Source organism: Hippoglossus stenolepis, chromosome 16, assembly GCF_022539355.2.
Source record: "Hippoglossus stenolepis isolate QCI-W04-F060 chromosome 16, HSTE1.2, whole genome shotgun sequence".
Taxonomy (NCBI): Eukaryota; Metazoa; Chordata; class Actinopteri; order Pleuronectiformes; family Pleuronectidae; genus Hippoglossus; species Hippoglossus stenolepis.
The window spans coordinates 14,301,541-14,320,796 of NC_061498.1; the positions used below are offsets into that span (position 1 = coordinate 14,301,541).

At 42.1% G+C, this 19,256-nt stretch overlaps 2 protein-coding genes across 2 annotated transcripts; both read left to right on the forward strand.

Annotated features, from left to right (window-relative positions):
• The first annotated feature begins 1,607 nt into the window (after positions 1-1,607).
• On the forward strand, positions 1,608-10,376 carry kat2a (K(lysine) acetyltransferase 2A). The gene is made up of 18 exons (XM_035181905.2): positions 1,608-1,897; positions 2,244-2,367; positions 2,493-2,638; positions 2,778-2,867; positions 3,061-3,242; positions 3,399-3,590; positions 3,786-3,892; positions 4,480-4,584; positions 5,061-5,197; positions 5,310-5,518; positions 5,598-5,724; positions 6,301-6,411; positions 6,497-6,640; positions 6,730-6,844; positions 6,926-6,962; positions 7,507-7,570; positions 7,963-8,047; positions 8,132-10,376. The coding sequence occupies exons 1-18, from the start codon at positions 1,676-1,678 to the stop codon at positions 8,323-8,325; spliced, it is 2,391 nt and encodes a 796-aa protein (XP_035037796.1). The 5' UTR covers positions 1,608-1,675; the 3' UTR covers positions 8,326-10,376.
• A 2,925-nt stretch (positions 10,377-13,301) lies between these two features.
• LOC118124096 (probable ATP-dependent RNA helicase DHX58) lies at positions 13,302-18,621 on the forward strand. Its single transcript, XM_035181906.2, has 12 exons — positions 13,302-13,478; positions 13,652-13,842; positions 13,947-14,151; positions 14,232-14,422; positions 14,952-15,065; positions 15,152-15,284; positions 15,367-15,552; positions 15,924-16,174; positions 16,261-16,572; positions 16,657-16,847; positions 16,950-17,049; positions 17,189-18,621. Exons 2-12 carry the CDS (start codon positions 13,666-13,668, stop codon positions 17,372-17,374), a joined length of 2,046 nt encoding a protein of 681 aa, XP_035037797.1. The 5' UTR covers positions 13,302-13,478; positions 13,652-13,665; the 3' UTR covers positions 17,375-18,621.
• Positions 18,622-19,256: the final 635 nt, after the last annotated feature.

Here is a 19,256-nt window from a genome sequence, read left to right on the forward strand (position 1 = left end):
TTTTGTATTCCTGTTTTAATTAATCATTTAATTTTCAATTTAAAAATTAAGAATCAGCAGTGACTAGCAGCCAAAATATAATAGTGCAGCCAGCCACACCTTGGCCATTGTTGAATTCCAACATCCCTCTTAGTATTTCTAATCCATCAGAGGTTCATGTTCGGTAGGACTCCTTTTAAAAAATATGCCTTTAAAGCAAACTGGTTTCATTTTCTTGGCAAAGATTAACAACACCAGCCACATGTAGTTTCCTGGGAGATTTAGTGGTAATTTCTCAAATATTTTAAATATATTTATTACCAACTTGACCATGAAAATCTGTGAGCAATTTTCGTTTTTTACTGTAAAACATCTGGAAATTTAAAGTTATTGTTTCCTTTGTTCTTGTTCCTACTTTAAGTTAATGGGTACTTTTGAAATGTATATAAATAAATAAAATAGTGCTGACAAGTTTTCAATCTGAAGTTCAAAAACCTAAAATTAACTGATCCCAGCTCTTAAGTTCAAATGAATCAAATTCTCAACTATAAAATCTACATGTATCGTTTAAAATAAATGTACTACTTGAATTCAGGTTTTATTAGCGATCAACACTTAAATATTTTTCCGAATTAATACTGAATGTCAAAAAACACCTACATTGCCCATTATCACCATGGAGAAGGTGTGTTGTTTTCAAGTGCACTTGCTATGCTGGTGTACCCAAGGTGTTCCACACCTGTGTAACAGGTTGGGTCTTGTAACAAGGTTGTTGATGCTAGTTTTACAAGGGAGTTTACTGGAGGCAGATATACTGACACCTCTGATAATAACAATCACATTCAAAAAGACTCCATTATAGTGTTACAGTTTATTTGAAACCATTATGTGGTGAAAGGCAATCCGTTGTTTGATGAGAGAATGGACGTCACTAAAACAGAAATATTTTTTAGCACTAATTGATACCTGCAAAGAATGTAAATAATATCAGTCTATTATTCCCACTGAACTAATTTTAAATGTAAAAGTGTCTCACTTAAAGATTTATTAACTTCAGTTTGACGATATGTCTTTTCACTATGTCCACTAGGGGGCAAGAAGACTGATTTCCTTCTGCTCACAATGAGTAACTGCACTCCAGTGGCTCCAAGGCAGACATAAAAAACATAATAATAATAATAAACAGCTCAACTGAAAAATTTAAAAACAGTAAGAGTTTGGCGCTATGGCCACTGGAGGGCACTAAACAAGATCATACAGTCTAATGTACTCACATATTCAGACAGACCTCAACAGCACTTCCTGTAAAATCATTACAAAATAAAACTAAAAACCGACTGAATTTAAAGATCTGTGCAGACTTTAATGTGTAAAGGTGATTCTGCTTGAAGCAGATGGAAAGAAGCCTGTTCAATAGCGGCACGTAATTTTATACATTGAAATATGTTATTGGTTCATTTTGGTGTTTAAGTGCTGCTTTGACAGTTTGTTATCGTGTCAGATAATCTGCTTCGAGTCTAAATCACTAGTGGCACTGTTTACCGTTGTTGACGTGTTGTTTTTCTAATGGAAATAAATGGAGGAAAAAAAAGTCCTTTCCAACGCTGAACGCTGCAGCGGAGTCCAGTTTTCCGACAGTCAGTAAAGGCAGCGCTCGGGCTCCACGGGAGCAGAGGACGAGTCTCGCAGTGTGGACATGTCGGATCCGGCTCAGGCCTTACAGCCCCGGCTTCTTCAAGCCCAGTCCGCGGGCTCAGCTGGCTCCAGCACCGCCGCCACAGGCTCCGGGCCCGGGAACAGTGACCCGGCAAGACCGGGACTGAGCCAGCAGCAGCGTGCCAGCCAGAAGAAAGCCCAAGTCCGAGCTTTCCCACGGGCGAAAAAGCTTGAGAAACTTGGCGTATTCTCCGCTTGCAAGGTAGCTAGCACCAGCTAGCCTCAGCTAGCTTTAGCTAGTCCAAAGTTCACAACAACAAAGCACTGACCGGCTAATGTTAGCATCTAAAGGGGGATGGGGGGACAAATGTTAGCACAGTGAAGACACGGCTAACAAACACATAAACAAATAGCTTAACGAGCTAACGTCATGTTAACTTCTGTAGCCAACCACAGTCTCCGGGTACTTGTGTTATTCACATGAAATCTGTCCATGAATCTGTCATCAGCTGCCTTTATGCTTACATCGTTTAGTGACACATAAGCTGCAGTTGAGTCACAGTTTAAGCGGCTTTACTCGGTGTTTATCATATTCTACCTGTTCTCAGGCGAGTGACACCTGCAAGTGCAATGGATGGAAAAACCCAAATCCTCCATCGGCCACACGTATGGACCTGCAGCAGCAAGCAGCCAGCCTGAGCGAGCCGTGCCGCAGCTGTGGACATGCCCTGGGTACAAACACCTTCCACATACACCCCAGTATTCGCCTCGGTCTTTTCCCCACTGACATACACCCAACAACAATGTCTGCACACGATAGAGCAATGGGTATGTCTTATTTCATCCCTTGTCTGCAGCCGATCATGTGTCCCACCTGGAGAACGTGTCTGAGGATGAGATTAACAGGCTGTTGGGGATGGTGGTGGACGTGGAGAACCTTTTCATGTCTGTGCACAAAGAGGAGGACACTGATACCAAACAGGTCTACTTTTACCTCTTTAAGGTAAGCAAGCGGTGTCTAAAATCACTGTCACAGGAAGATTAATCACAGAGTCCATTTGCAGGATACTGACGTTACACCAGCACACAGGTCAGAGGAGTCATTCAGCTGTCATGTGTCATTTCTACCCTCTTCCTCTTAGCTGCTAAGGAAATGCATCCTGCAGATGAGCCAGCCAGTGGTAGAGGGTTCCCTCGGAAGTCCGCCCTTCGAAAAGCCCAACATTGAGCAGGTGAACATGAAATTAAAAACATTTTCAGTTCATTTTCATATATTTAGCAGCACCTGAAAGAGCGACAGGATTATATCAAGAACAAACATGCATCTTCATTCTCCAACACCTTCATACATTTAGTTTGAAAGGATGCATCATCGTCACATTTGTCTAACTTTTTGTCCTTATTGTGTTTGGTTATATTTCACAGGGGGTTTTGAATTTCGTTCAGTATAAATTCAGCCACCTGGCACCAAAGGAAAGGCAGACCATGTTTGAGCTGTCAAAGATGTTCCTCTTGTGCCTCAATTACTGGAAGCTGGAGACGCCGACGCAGTATCGCCAGCGCACACAGAAAGACGATGGGACCGCGTACAAAGTAGACTACACCAGGTGTGTATATGTGTTGTTATTTAAGAAAACGGTGCATCACGCCATTAACTAGTTTCTATCGTCAATAACCAATATATAGACGGCTAGATGCTTTTATTTGCTATATCCCTTTGTTGGATGCTTTACAATAGCAGTGTTTTGCTTTTGACCCCCCAGGTGGCTGTGCTACTGCCATGTCCCCCAGAGCAACGACAGCCTGCCGCGCTATGAAACCACTCAGGTGTTCGGCCGCAGCTTGCTCAAGTCCATCTTCACCGTGACCCGACGCCAGCTCCTGGAGAAGTTCCGAGTGGAGAAGGATAAACTGCTGCCAGAGAAACGCACACTCATCCTCACACACTTCCCCAAGTAAGGGCAGATTTTTTTTAATTGTGCGTGTGCCTCTGACGCAGTTGGAAAGTATTTAGATTTAGTGAATCATCCCCTTGTCATCTTTTTATCCCGTTCTTTGGTGCGTGTGCTACATTAAAATTGGGACAATTGCGTTGTGGTGCAGTCGGGCACTTGTCTGTCTTAATCACATCTGTACATGTGTGTCATCAGGTTCCTGTCCATGCTGGAGGAGGAAATATATGGCGATAAGTCACCCATCTGGGAGGCCGACTTCACCATGCCTGCCTCCGATGGCACACAGCTGGGACATCAAACAGGTGAGGAGGGTGTACAGCCGGGTATGATCTTTTATGAGTCAGGTTTCGACAGCCCTAAACAATAAGTTCTGTTCTGTAATCATCAATAAGATCCCTTGTCCTGGGAAATTAAAGGAATCACAAATGGTGTTAAATGGTAAGTTAAGTTCCGCAAACAACTCAGAGCAGACCAATGAATGTGAAGCATTCCCACTACAAAAAACAATTCCTCTCTATGGTTAAAGATAAAAAAGACTTTGGTATCCAGTTGAGAAATTCATTTGTTGCAGCATATACAAGAAACGGAACAATTTAAAACAAATAAGTTAAGCGAATAAGAATTTAAAGGAATTACGTACACCACCTGTCGCAATAATAGCATAATATGTGACGAGTGCAAATATCCATATGCAGAAATTAATTTAGTTGTGTAACAGAAAACCATAAATTAGACTTGAGCTTGTTAAAAGATAAAATGGTATAATAAAAGGTAAATATGTATAATAGTAAATACAAGGCACTTACACATATTTGGTTTGAGCTGATGTCACACTTCCTGTTTCAGTTTGTAATCCACCAGCCTGAACTTTGGTGTCTGTCCATTGCAGTGATCAGTCCTGCTGCAGTGTCTGGCTCCCCTGCTCTTGCTAAAGGCCTGAGCAGCATCTCCTCTCTGGGCGGCATCGACTCTGGATGTTCAGAGACCATCACAGGTGTGGGACCTCTGCACTGCTCTGATTTATTTTTTAAATATTTTTTAAATGACCTTTATATATATGTCTTATGTAGTTGACTGACTATATGTAGGATTGTTTAACACTAAAAACTGTTATAAAACACCCAACGCACTTCTACATACTTGCATATACACCCAACAAGCACTTGATTATAAACACCACGCTAATACTGGGTATTTCCTCTCTTTGATGTCAAGATGTTTGAAACTTTCCTTTGAGATTCTGGTTCATGTTGACAAGCTTGTATCATGATTTATCCCCTGTCCCTTCCAAAATGTCTTGGGGACTGGGGAGGTCGTTAAATATATAGGCAGGTGTACATTATCTGACAAATATCTTTGGTTTGTTCTTATAAATGTGCTTATTGAAAATCGTAAGAGTAACAATAACACCGATGGCTCTACAGTCACTATCAGCATCATTGACCTGAGTATTGTCGAACGTCTGTTCAGGAGAGAAGCGTAAACTTCCGGAGGCGTTGACCCTGGAGGACGCTAAGCGGATACGTGTGATGGGAGACATTCCTATGGAGCTGGTCAATGAAGTTATGATGACGATCACTGACCCTGCTGCTATGCTCGGACCAGAGGTGAGTCACTTCCTCCGCATTTTAAAGGTTAAACACAACATATTCCATCTTGTTACAAATTTAAAATGCAGCACTGACGGTGTATATGTTGTGTTCTGTGTTGTATTTCTAGACTAATCTGCTCACGCCAAACGCTGCCCGTGATGAGACTGCCAGGCTGGAGGAGCGGCGAGGCATCATAGAGTTCCACGTCATTGGAAACTCTCTTTCCCAGAAGTCCAACAAGAAGATCCTGATGTGGCTGGTCGGCCTGCAAAACGTCTTCTCTCATCAATTACCTCGCATGCCCAAAGAGTACATCACACGACTGGTGTTTGACCCGTGAGTAGATGTTTTCTTTACCGATAGTCGGACTTTGCCAGTCGCCGTTGCGCCGACCTGACATCTCTCACTTTCACAGGAAGCACAAGACCCTAGCCCTTATTAAAGATGGCCGCGTCATCGGAGGCATCTGTTTTAGGATGTTTCCCACTCAGGGCTTCACGGAGATTGTCTTCTGTGCTGTCACATCCAATGAACAAGTGAAGGTATGTAGAATCCTTTACTTTGAGATGCAGTGATTCTAGAGATGGACAATAATACGATTCACACTTCACCATTTCACACAAATGTCTTGATTGGGTAAAACAAAACGACCTCAGGAACAAAAGTGGATATACTGATGAAATTTCAGATCCACAAACTGAAGAGACTGTTCAACTGTTTAGTGCTGCTGGGTTGAAAATGTGTGAAGTGTCTGCTGTCATAGCTACAACTTAATATTCTACAAGAATCAGAATCGCCAGGAAATACAGTTTATACCTTTTTTATTGAATTTGTTCAAGTTTTTACTACAAAGATTATATTATTCTGGAGAGACAGGTACGAAAACTGCATCTTGACTGGTTGGTACGAGGCGTACAACCGCAAGACCACAATTCTAGACAAAAAATAGCTTAAGAAAGAACCGCAGTATTTTTTCTAGGTTAGCCTTTTTTCCCTCGACCTTGCAGCCACTCCACCTGACCTCTTTTTTCCCCCCATAAAAATCACATCGGTATTTAGATGCCTATTGCAAAATTGCAGTTTTTCTGATTGTCTTCTCTTGGTCTTTTAAACATAAGGGCTACGGTACCCACCTGATGAACCACCTGAAGGAGTACCACATCAAACACAACATTCTCTATTTCCTCACTTACGCTGACGAGTACGCCATTGGCTACTTCAAAAAGCAGGTACAAGAGGCCCGACCTTTACATTACCCCTGTCCCGTCCTCTCCTGCGATCTCGTCCGCTCAGTAATTTGCTCTTCCCTCGCAGGGCTTTTCCAAAGACATCAAAGTGCCGAAGAGTCGATACCTGGGATACATCAAAGACTACGAAGGAGCGACGCTCATGGAGTGTGAGCTGAACCCGAGAATCCCCTACACTGAGCTCTCGCACATCATCAAAAGACAGAAAGAGGTTTGTGAGGCTGTGGTGTGTTCTCATTAAAATGTTTTCTGCTGCTAATCTCTGGGTTTTAATATCACATCACCTTTGTATTCCATCAGATTATTAAGAAGCTGATTGAGAGAAAGCAGAGCCAGATTAGAAAGGTTTACCCAGGACTTACCTGCTTCAAAGAGGGAGTCCGACAGATCCCAGTGGAGAGCATTCCAGGCATAAGTAGGTGTTTGTGTATCATGAAGAAAAAATATTGTTCTTTAAACGGCATTATCATATTACTTACAAGTGTTTGTCTTCCAGGAGAGACGGGCTGGAAACCCAGTAACAAGGACAAAGGGTAAACTCGTTATATTTTGAAAACCGGGTTGTCTTGTTTAGATGCTTGTGAACGTGTTGCTGTAGTAATCAGGTGTTCTAGAGGAGCTTCATATTCAGCAGGCTCTCTTTGAGAATTTCCTCTTTATGCAGTCATTATTTTTAGTTAGCTTGGTGAAAGGCACAGTCCTGAGAAGCTCCACAATAAAAGCATAGTGGATAAAGCTTGTTAAAGATAAAAAGTCAGACGTCTTTCAAATTCTACACCAAGTAGCACTAAATCATTTTTGCTTGTGCAGGATTTTACACAACTGTTCAACCACTGATGCAGTATTTAACGATCTGAGACATAATGTTCTAAATCATGTATAACAACTGTAGTTTTCAATCATGGCCGTTAATATTCAATTGAAAGTTTTAATGCAACATTTTAACTAAATAAATAGAATACAGCTATAGGAAGCTGTGCATCCAAACCACAAATTTCATAAGTCACAAAATACTTATATAATATCTCCGTCTACTTGTTAGTATTTTTCTTATTTATCATTTTGCATGTTTTGTAGGAAAGAGGTGAAGGACCCTGACGTGTTGTACAACATGCTGAAGAACCTCCTGGCCCAGATAAAGGTAAGACTCACTCGTTGATGCCAGACAGGAACAGAGGCTACATTAATAAATGTTAGTTTTAGAATGCATCACTTTTGCTACACATACGGGTTAGGGTTATGAGCTCCGGATAATCTCCTGACATTGGAAGGGCTGTATGTGAGAGTCCTAATGTCAGAGTGAGAGCCTCCGGACTTTCTCTGGAGGTTCTCGGGCCAGCCCCCTAGTAAAAACTCTTTAGAATGTCTGAATGATCTCTTGTGAGAAAACAGCAGGACGCTTATGTTAGTATGGACAGAGATTATTTCTGATCAAGCGCTAAGACACTCGTCTGGAGATCATTTTCATTTAAAACAACTGTTTTAAAACTGAAACGTATCGTTACTGAAGGCTAAAGGACTTTATCTCACCAGACCCACCCTGATGCCTGGCCTTTCATGGAACCAGTGAAGAAATCTGAGGCTCCAGATTACTATGAAATCATCCGATTTCCCATCGGTGAGCGATCCTCTTCCTCATTACTTTCACTCTTTATGTCAAGCAAACTATACATTTGTCAATTGACTTTAATTGTCCCCACAGACCTGAAAACTATGACGGAGAGACTGAAGAACAGGTACTATGTGACCAAGAAGCTTTTCATTGCCGACCTGCAGCGAATCATCACCAACTGCCGCGAGTACAACCCCCCGGACAGTGAATACTGCAAGTGTGCCAACACCTTGGAGAAGTTCTTCTACTTCAAATTAAAAGACGGAGGCCTGATCGAGAAATGAACTCCGCCGCAGAATTATCGACAGAAGAGGAGCGACCGTCACAGCTGCCACACACCAAGACGAAGCAGATCACGAGGAAACTAGCTATTGTCATGTCTGAGTTATTTAAAGGGTATGTACACGACTGACACATTTCACAAGGGAATTGTTGGACTCTAACAAACATGAACATGATGGTTGTTTGGAAATATCAGAGCCAGTTGAGCACAGTGTCAAAATGGCATTAACTTTTCTCCATAAAGTTATCTTGTCATTTTCTTCTCTTCCAGTACTCACAGTGGGTTAACAATCCTAATACACGTTTCATTAAGTGTACCAAAGTTATAGGTCCAAGTTAATATCCTAACAATGCCACTCTTTCTACTGTTATTTATTGTGTGAATCAGCTCATTATTGCGTTTAATAACATCTGATCATTCCAGTTTGCTCAAAACTTGTCACTCGAATGTAGTGTCGAGTTCACTGACAGAAAACTGGACCTCGGGACCTAAAGCCACGTTGCCTTCCGTTACTGACAGACACTTGAACATCCCGGTCATTTTCATGGATATAAAGATAAAGGTTTTCTCAGAGGTGAAGTCCTTAAAACACTGAATTGTGAAAAAATATGGACTGTTGAAAAGTGCAGGAACTATTGAATCATTCGATTGCCAATAAACACAATAGTTGAAGTTGTTTATGAAAATAAAATTACTCACATTTGTTTGTAGTGGTGCCTCTAAAGTGAGAGTTTGTTTTTCTCCTTTCATTCCATTGATTATAAGGACTTTTTTTTTTTACTGTTGGTCAGAATAAAAGGCAAATACCATTTGGGATCTAGAAATCCCAGATATCTGCCGTCTACACCGGAAGCCCCCAAATATTGTCTGTTGCCCCTAGAGGCTAATTCCTCATCAGACGACAGCCGATGGGCTCCGAGACTGTAAAGTCATGATTCATCTGTTGCGGAAAAGACTGATTTTTGTCAACAAGATGCATGAATTATTCCCAAGAAAATGTGTTAAAATGTCCAAAATGCCAATTTTTAAAGAATGTGATCAACAAATTCCTGGATCCACCTTATTTTATTCTTTCTTGCAAGTTTCGTGGAAATCTATTCAGTACTTTTTGCATAATCCTGCTGACAGACGGACGCGGGGTGAAAACATAATCTTCTTGGCGCCGTGGCAGAGGTACTCCTGACTAGACAGAAAATAAGATCATTTCCCAAATTGTTGCCTTCAAGAAAAAAACAACATATTGTCAACACAGATACTTCTTAATATACGGTTAATATAAAAACACACTGTTGATGCACCGTTCTCCACTGGCAGGGTTTTATTCCAAACCATTTAGCATGAGGTCATACGTTAGCATAGCTTTTACCATGCTTGCAGGTGATAACTGTAGCTGTTGGCACTGATTTGTTCTGTAGTAGACTCACTTCCACACACATGCAAAGTAAGTAGTCTGTTTCGTGTTAAGCCACATCAGTTTGTTGTGGAGTCACAGGTTTACCGCATAGTTGACGTTGTCCCCAGCCTGGTGGGGGGGCTAACCAGCAGTCCTAGGAAAGAAGGTGGCTCACACGTTACACAAGCTGTAGTACGTGATCATGCATGGCGGACAGTTTACAATTAGCATTCACAAAAAAAACCGATCCAATTTTAAGCCTTCTCTTGTTGCAGGTTTTCTTTTTACAGTGTCACAAACATTGTGATGAACTATTGGAAAGCACCCACTTCTCTAGTGGGAAGTAACTGTCCGACGCTTTTTGAGCCTGCTTACTGAATGTTTCATTGTTTGTCCGTGTGTGAGTGGATGTTTATTTTGTACTTGAATTATGACTAGTTTGAATTACTCAAGTGATGTCAGTGTTGCATTATTCAGGGTTGTCAGTTGCGTACTTCTTCCTCAGTCTACCTATGCTGCATTTCAGATTTTCTTATTGAAAGGTCAGTCTGAGGGAACCTTTCACCAGTTTGAGGATGGCTACTGTCTCCAGTTATGGTATAAATGCCATTTACTGTAACTATAATAATGTTCATGACAATAAAGTTTTTTATAAATGACTTGTGAATGTGCAGGTGATTCCTACCCTGTGAGTAAACATCAATTAATAATGGCACTGAAACTAAAAGAACCATCCTCGGACTCAAGCCTTAGGTTTTGGGGATTTTCTGAAATGACAAAATAGCCAACAAAATAGCCATGTGACTTCAGTTGTAAACAACGATGGAAAACATACCTGCTCCCCAAAAAGTACAGCCAAAAATTTGAATGCCTCCTGGTGGCGGGCTGCAGTATAGGTCATAAACCCAATACATTTTTCGCTATGTTTTTTGTCAGTTCTTATCACATTATTGACAGCTGAGACTAGCTCATGATTGGTTGAACGCATGTATCGGCAGGACCTCACTACTGCAGCTTCAACCCGGGATCACTACTGCACAGACTCCAAATTACATTATTGGCACAAAATGGCAGCATTCATATCTGGGATTAGAGATATTTTGGCTTGAATTGCCCTCCAGGGACAAATAAAGTTGTTTTGAATTCATTTCTGGGAAATGGGAGGAAGCTGTCCATCTTTATACACAGTCCGTGGTCATGACGGATATTCTTCACACAACTTCACCACAGGAGAAACATTCAGACCAATGTTTAAGTTGGAGGCCGACTTTTAGGTCTTTGTTTTGAAATAAAGACAATTGTATTCATCCAATATTTTATATTTTTCTCGAAGCCTTGACAGTCCATACAACACACAACACCCTCTATCCTTAGACCCTTAATGTGGATTCATGAGGAATCCCTTAAAAACCCTTCAACAGGGAGGATGAAGGTTTATATCTGATTGTCCAACACTGGATTTATATAATCAGGATTTATATTCACTATATGCTACATTTATGTGGGTGTTTCTAACATTGGTGAAGAAAAGCATTATAAGTTAGTGTTTTCCCTGAACAAAAAATTACAGGCCCTTTGGTTAAAACTCTGTAACTGATATTATCAGGGATACATCAGGCATTTTAATAGTTAGAACCTGCATTCATGCCCAAATAGGAGTCTTATGGTGCATTAAGAGTAGTTTTCTTTTTCTGGTAAGTCAGGCTGCAGGTTTCACTTTCCTGATAAATAGAAATCCACAGAGAGGGAGGGCCCAGTTAAGGTTTACAGAATGCAGAACCAGATTCCGTTTGCAAATGCCTCTCTCTGGCCTAAAGAAAACCGTATCTGTAAGCCACGTACTGTGTTTAAGATAATTATAAAATCATCCATGTACAGATTTTACAGGGTTAGTGACAGACTAGCTGTCAGGGACGTTCAGGCTTGTCCTGTCACTGCACAGCGGAGCCTGTTCGGTTGTTCCTCCAGAGCCTCCCTCGGGAGAACCATTCTGCGGATGGAGGAGGAGCAGGAAGGTTTCACTTTAGTTTCTCTGTATCACACAGATGATCATTAACATGGCATGCTGAGTACACAGGCACATGACAGTGATTCACATGGTGGACTGGTGTTGATGATTATCCACAGATTAGACTTTTAGTAGATAGTATTTTATTATTATGTTATTGTGCATTTATATTAATATTAGAAGTTACTGCATTTGTTTATTATACTTTGTTACGACCCAGCCCAGGAGAAAACCCAGTCGCAACACGATGAATGAGTCTCCCCTCTTCTCAGCTCCCAAGAACAACCAGCAACAAATTATTACAGCCCGTTTAGCTTTATTAACTCTTTTTGCTTCATGGTGGGATAACAGAAAAACAACAAACAAAAACAACCTTAAGACGAACAACCTAAACTCACCTACTCAAATTAAAGAAACAAAAAGACACGTGACTAACCTAACTCCTAATCCCAAAACAGGAGAAAATATGGGCTAAACAAAAATGCTACCCAGCCCTACCAAACCGGGCTGGTACATCAACCACAGCTCTTAAGACACTTTACAAGGAACAATTCTGGCTGGCAGTCTGGCTGGCAGTGGAGAGAGGAGAGACCCCAGGGGCTGGGGGAAGCCCTCCTCTTATCCTGCAAGCTTGGAGGTTGGAACCAATGGAAACAAACCTACACACACAGTGACCACCTGAAACATGTCACACACAAGCATCACAGCAGGGAGAGGGAGAGAGATCCACACCACAGGCACAGTAGATAACAGCACATACACCGATGTATAGAACCTTTCACACGACCTCAGGGTCATAACACCTTGTTGTGATTTTCCTTTAGTCTTTTCAGATGGAGGTTATTCATCCTAAATGACATTGTACTTGATTGATCCTGTGATTGTCCTTATCAGCTTTTTACCCTGAATGTATCGTGACCTAAAGATACAAGGATAGGAATATTTGGGGTTTGTTATTATAGAAACTGTGACTTTTTATCAAGGTTTATTGATGAGGAAATCATCTTTGATTGGATAACCCTGTTTATCTGGTTGCTCCAGAAGCTTCATGTGTAATATTTCATACATTTTACGCTCTAAAGAACCAAACTATCAGCAGAGAAAATACAGTCCATGCTGCATTTTGTCACTTCAAAGTGCTCCTTGCTGTTTTTCCTTTAAGCTATAATATCTGCCTCTTTCTTTAATATTTATCCTTGTGTATTGTCAGTATGGATTATGTCAACTTTCAGTAAGGTACAGAAACCACCCAAGTGCTAAAGTCCTGCAAAACAATGACTTGCACATTAAATAAAAAATCACAGAACAGAGAACTAAGAGTTAAAACAGTGACAGTTGTAGGTTTCGTTTTCCTGATGTAATGAGAACCAGATAGGGCCCCGTGAGGGTTCATGCCAATCATCAACAACAACAGAACATGTCTGCTATAGGTCGCTAATAGAGTAAACGGCATAGATTCATATTTAAACAATAGGTGTGGATATTGCTTTAATAAAAAATGATTATGTAAGAAATATTACAGAATGGCATAGTTTAAGCTTCCTATGTCACTGCACAATGATGACTCTCTGTTGACCCTCAAAAGCCTCCCTCAGTGGGGCCATCGTCAGATTCTATGGGCTTGTACTTTCGTTTCCTGTCCTCCTCACACAGCTGATCACAACACAATTATAAAAGCCCCACCACCTACAGTGGGTGGTGATAGTGGACCAGGAGAAGCTGGGAACACCACACACCTCTCCACAGTTGACTGGTGAGTACATAACAATCCAGCTTCTTTTCCAGCAGATGATAGATAAATTAATGGCTTTTATTTTGACAGTGTGGTGTCTGTGTTCAAAACACTGTCAATGTATAATCCAGTGTTAATTGCTTCCCTGCAGTATTTTGGTGATGATTGTAGGACTCTGATGTGTTGTCAAACAGGAGTAAAGTTGAGGATGGCAGACTTCGGACTGTATTCATACCAGCAGGAAGTGGTGGAAAGGGCTCTTCAGGGAGAGAACGTGATCATCTGGCTGCCGACCGGAGGCGGAAAGACGCGAGCTGCTGTGTACGTGGCCAAGAGACACCTGGAAACCACACAGCACGCCAAGGTGGTGGTCCTGGTCAACAAGGTACCCAGAATGCACCAAACAGACAAGATGAACACAGCATTTTTCAACCAGTGTGGCTAGAGGCAGAACAAATACAGTGGGGTTTTCTGTATTGTGTGCTGCAGGTTCACCTTGTAGACCAACATTACACCAAAGAGTTCAAGCCTCATCTGGGCTGCGACTACACCCTGGTGCCAGTGAGTGGAGAGAGCGACTTGAAGGACCTCTTCGGAAAAGTGGTGCAGGACTCGGACGTGGTCATCTGCACAGCACAGATCTTGTACAACGCTCTGACCAACAGCGAGGAAACCAAACATGTTGAGCTCTCGGGTCAGTGAAAGTTAGTTTTAACAGCCTTGATTGTGATTTCGTAATGAGATGATCAACTGAGCTTTTGTGGTTCCCCGCAGATATCACTCTACTGATAGTTGATGAGTGTCACCACACCCACAAGAAGTCGGTCTACAACCAGATCATGAGTTTCTACATGGAGAAAAAGTTGAATGGAGAGCGTCCGTTGCCGCAGATCCTGGGTCTCACTGCATCGCCAGGGACGGGGGGCGCTAGGATCCTGGAGAAGGCCGTGGAGCACGTCCTACAGGTAAGGGTCTCTCTTGTCATGTCTGTGTGATGTCCCACATCTCTGTTCTTCTTCATGTTTAATGAAGAAAAATCTTCTGCATGTTTTTTGATGAAAGATGGCTGAAATTCTAATCGGTGTTCCCAGTGGTAAATAAAAAAGATTTACTTCACAAGCCACAGTTGTCCTTCCTTGATTTTGGTCCAAGGTGCGCGCAGTCACAGTCAAACCAGTCAAACCAAAAAGCTTGAAGCACAGAACATCCCAGTGTTACACCAAATGGGAGGGAGCAGATTACAAGTCTGGCTCACTAGAAGTCATGCCAGGATTTTTATTATCTTCTTGAAGACGGCGACTGTCTTAATGTTTTATCCCCAATGCCAGAGACGGGATGGAAACTCCCAGCACAAAACATTAAACGTCTGATTTGAATCATTCCTGCAGAGGCCTTTGAGACTTAATTTTGGTCAGGCATATTATTTTTCATACACGATATAAAAGGTCAGTACGTAACCAATTCCCTGACAATCTTCCTCTCTCTCCGCCTCAGATTTGTGCCAACCTGGACTCATCCATAGTTTCAACCAAGAACTATGCCCCTGAGTTGAAGAAGAAGGTGCCGAGACCCATCAAGACATTTGACATCGTCGAGAACAGGCCTGAGGTAAAAAAAAAAAAACCTCATTTGGAAACTGGCACATTCAGACTCTATCATATTTGAACAATTTGAACCATATTTGGTTCTTTTAGGATCCGTTTGGTGATGATCTGAAGCGGATGATGCAGAGGATCCAAGAGCACATGAACTTACCTGCAGACTTCAGACTGAGAGAGTGTGGCACGCAGGAGTACGAGGCAGATGTGGTGATTTTAGAGCAGCGAGGTATGTTTCCGTTTTTCGTCCTCTAATTTAAGGCTGTTTTAATTTCAATGCCACCCATACGTCATCTGTTTGAATGTATTAGGGGTAAGAGAGAACAACAGAAAGCTCGCACAATGTGCTCTCCACCTCAGACAGTACAACGATGCCCTGCTCATCAACGATACCCTGCGTATGATGGATGCTTACAGCAGCCTGGAGGAGTTCTACATCTCTAAGTCCAAAACAGCAATCGACAAAACAGACCTCTTCCTGGTGGGAATTTTCCAAGGTGGGAATACAGACATTTTCATCACTGAATTGAATTTATGTTGTATCTCACACACATGTTCGCAAACCAAAGCTGCTTTGAGACATTCACTCAACTGCGGAGATTCTTTGCACTTTCTGCAGAGGAGGTGCTTGTGTGAAAGCAAATGTCCACGTGAGAGCCTCTGGATTATCTGCAGACTTTCTTCCCCGCCTGGCCTCTTAGAATAGAGTCAGCAGAAAGTCTGCAGAATCCGATGTGATCACGCTTCTAAGATGCGACAGATGCAATAATGCAACTTCACCACTAGATGTCACTCAATTATACACACTGCACCTTTAATTCGCAGGTCACTGAAAACGGCTATAAAAAAACCTTTTTTTGTTACGCAGAGAATCGGGCGGATTTGAGGAAATTTGCAAGAGATTCTCGCTACGAGAACCCAAAGATGGCCAAACTTGAGAGCGTTCTGCTGAAACAGTTCGGTTCGGGTGTGCAGTCAAAGGGGATCCTCTTCAGCAAAACACGTAAAAGCATCCACTGCCTGAAAGATTGGGTCCTCCACAACAGAGCCTTACAGGAAGCTGGCGTCAAGGCAGACGTCCTGACCGGGGCTGGCAACGGCATCACTTACATGACACAGGTGTGCTGATGTATAATGAGCTTTAGATCGTACCAATTTATGTTTGGTGTGACCTAACATGCTTTTCTTACACTTACACCTTGCAGAGCGAGCAGGCCGACACGATCTGCCATTTCCGACAGGGCATTCTCAACCTGCTCATCTCCACCAGCGTGGCTGAGGAGGGCCTCGACATTCCTGAATGCAACCTGGTGGTGCGCTACGGCCTGCTTACAAATGAGATCGCCCAGCAGCAGGCCAGCGGACGTGCCAGAGCGCAAGACAGCAAGTATTCAGTGGTCGCCTTGAAAGGGGGGCGGGAGGTACGCAGAGAGCTCACCAACGAATATCTGGAGGAGCTGACTGCAAAAGCCATCGCTCAGGTCCAAGATATGAGCCCCAAAGAGTTTCGCGGAAAGGTGAGGCTGCGGCCCTCTGTTCATTCTTATTCTGTGCTCCCAGTTCTCAGTGTTTTCTTACCTTTTATTCTTCTTTGGCTCCAGATAACTGAGATACAGACAGAAACTGTCAATAAAAGTAGAATTAAAGACAGCAGTGAAATGCAGAAGAGGAGTCTCTACACCGCTTCCAGTATCCAGCTCCTGTGTCGAAACTGTTTCAAGCCTGTGGCCTCTGGCAGTGACATTAAACTCATCGACAATGTGCACCATGTCAATGTCAATCCGGCCTTTAAGTGAGTTGAACTCCTTTGGGAAGGAGAGTTCATCCAAATGCACATTAATACCTCAGTCTTTACACTACATCTTCACTGCTCTAATCTGGTCTCTGTTCTCAGGAAACACTACAAAGTGGGAGGGCAGTTGATGCTACCAAAGAGTTTTGAGGACTGGGAGCCTGGGCGGATTATCAGCTGCAATAACGGCAAATGCAGCCAGGTATGTTGGACCTTCTGCCAAATATTGATTTGAGACTCAGATACTGAAACTTTCCTGCTCTAGGCAGCTTGTTGATAGAGCTGATGTTAGCGCTGATTGCATGGCGGGATCTGAGTGTTATTCTTATGTAAATTCACAGCAATGGGGATTTGAGATGAAGTACAAGGACATCGCCCTGCTGCCCAATCTGGCCATTAAGCATTTGGTCCTGCAGACACCTGATGGCAGGGTGACTAAGAAGAAGTGGAAGGATGTCCCTTTCACTTTGGACAACTTCAACTTTGAAGAATACTGCCAAGAAAACTTCCCTGACCTCTTCGACTGAGGAACCAACCACAGAGCTCTGTGTGTTTTATTTCTCACTGTACGTCAGTTTTAATCTTTATTTTTATTCCAGTCTGTGTGTGTTTGCGAGCCGGAACTCTTTTAGAGAAACCAATACTGTGCAGTTTGAGATTCTTCATACATGAACACAAGCCACTCTAAAATATGCTCCACACGTGCTTGCACTTATTTATGCTGCGGGGCCAATGAGGCAGCAGCAGTGTGCTAAAGCCCATTACACATCGATCATGCTTGAAATTAGCATGACAGCTTTGTTTAGGCCCACGGCCCACTGGGGCTTTGCATGGTTCTGCGTGTATTTTCCGTGCTTTAACTCAAGCGCAGAAACAAAAGCACAACATGAAGTCAACAGTAAGACAAATTTAACCATCACCATGGCTTGACGTGTTGTCGTGAAGACGATTTATCATGAACGCTCTTTTAGCTTTTTTGAAATGCTTTTAATTGGAAATAATTTTATGATGCAGTAACATGTGTGCTGTGGTGGGATGAAACAAAGTACATTTACTTTTTTTACTGTATTTAAGTACGTTTTTCACGTATCTGTACTTAACTTGGACTGATTTATCTTTGGGTACTTTACACTTTTACTCCTCTACATATATCAGCAATTATTTCTACTTGGTTACATTATATTTTCTAAAAGTAATCAAAATAACAAGAGGGGGATTAATGATCTAATCTCGCATCACTGGTGCAGAAAACAACACCTGAAATGGATTGAGAGGAAGTCACTGCAGACTCTCAGCCATAATGATGTATTAGACCTTTGTATTAGGGAATAGGCTACACTCTGCAAGCACTTTCACTTTTAATACTTTGCAAGTATATTTTAAAGCAAGAACTTACTTACTTTTACTCAGGTAGAAACGTTAATGTGGTACTTTACTTTTACTTGTGTACATTTCTGTCTATCTATTTGTACTTTAACTTAAGTCAAATGTTTGAGCACTTCCTCCACCACTGGTAATATGATATTATATCGATATGAATGATCTCAAATAACATATGTAATTATTCCAATGTTTTACAAGAGGTTATTTTTAGTAGTATTAGCTCTATTTCCCTGTTTCCCTCTTGATGCGATTAAAAGATTATTAAATATAAATCATTTGCCTCTATGAGCCACTAGGTGTCAGTGTGGGTTAGCCAAATGTCCACACAAATTCACACACTACTGTCATCTACCTTTGTAACCTCCAATAAACTGTGTGGGTAAAACCAGAATAGAAATTGTACCTGTTGGATCTCAAACTGAAAGCAGTGGGCCGATGACGTGCAGAGACTCTGACTTCACAGGAGCGTCTGAGACCCCATATGTGCTGTAACACAAAGGATGAGGAATATGAGTGTGCAATTCTCTGTTCACACCATCTAGACCAGGGGTATTCAACTAAAATTTAAAGAGGTCCAGTTAGAGAAAATTTCTTGAAGCAAAGGTCCGGAAGATCATAATGTCTAACTATTTAGTGTGATATATATTTAAGTAGCCTAGTAGTTGTATCAACATCTGCATGCACCAAATACCTGACTGTCAAAGTTCATGACAGTTCTAACCCTAACCCTAACCCAAGTTCATGTGTAACTTGCCTCTAACTCTCATCTGTCTGCACTGTCGAGTCGCAATGTTTACCGCCTGGAATGCACAGACTTGATTGGCTGAGTAGTATCACGTGGGATGGCTTAACTCGCATTCAATTGGTCTGTGCGTTTCCTCATCCGCTAAACCACTACCGTAAAGACTACAAAAGCTGCGCCGGTTACAAATAGAAGCGCCCCGTCAGGTTTTAAATCATAACCTTCTGTTTTGGCTGTAGGTCCGGGTCCGTTCGGGACGGCTTCTGGGTCCGGACTCGGACGGT

Bases quoted from the DNA above. Each gene is read 5' to 3' on its own strand.
- kat2a (XM_035181905.2), top strand. From the start codon at position 1,676: ATGTCGGATCCGGCTCAGGCCTTACAGCCCCGGCTTCTTCAAGCCCAG. The intron at 2,368-2,492 runs GTACAAACACCT...CCTTGTCTGCAG, and splicing joins CAGCTGTGGACATGCCCTGG to CCGATCATGTGTCCCACCTG. The intron at 3,591-3,785 runs GTAAGGGCAGAT...GTGTGTCATCAG, and splicing joins ATCCTCACACACTTCCCCAA to GTTCCTGTCCATGCTGGAGG.
- LOC118124096 (XM_035181906.2), top strand. From the start codon at position 13,666: ATGGCAGACTTCGGACTGTATTCATACCAGCAGGAAGTGGTGGAAAGG. The intron at 15,553-15,923 runs GTGGGAATACAG...TTTGTTACGCAG, and splicing joins CCTGGTGGGAATTTTCCAAG to AGAATCGGGCGGATTTGAGG. The intron at 16,175-16,260 runs GTGTGCTGATGT...TACACCTTGCAG, and splicing joins GCATCACTTACATGACACAG to AGCGAGCAGGCCGACACGAT.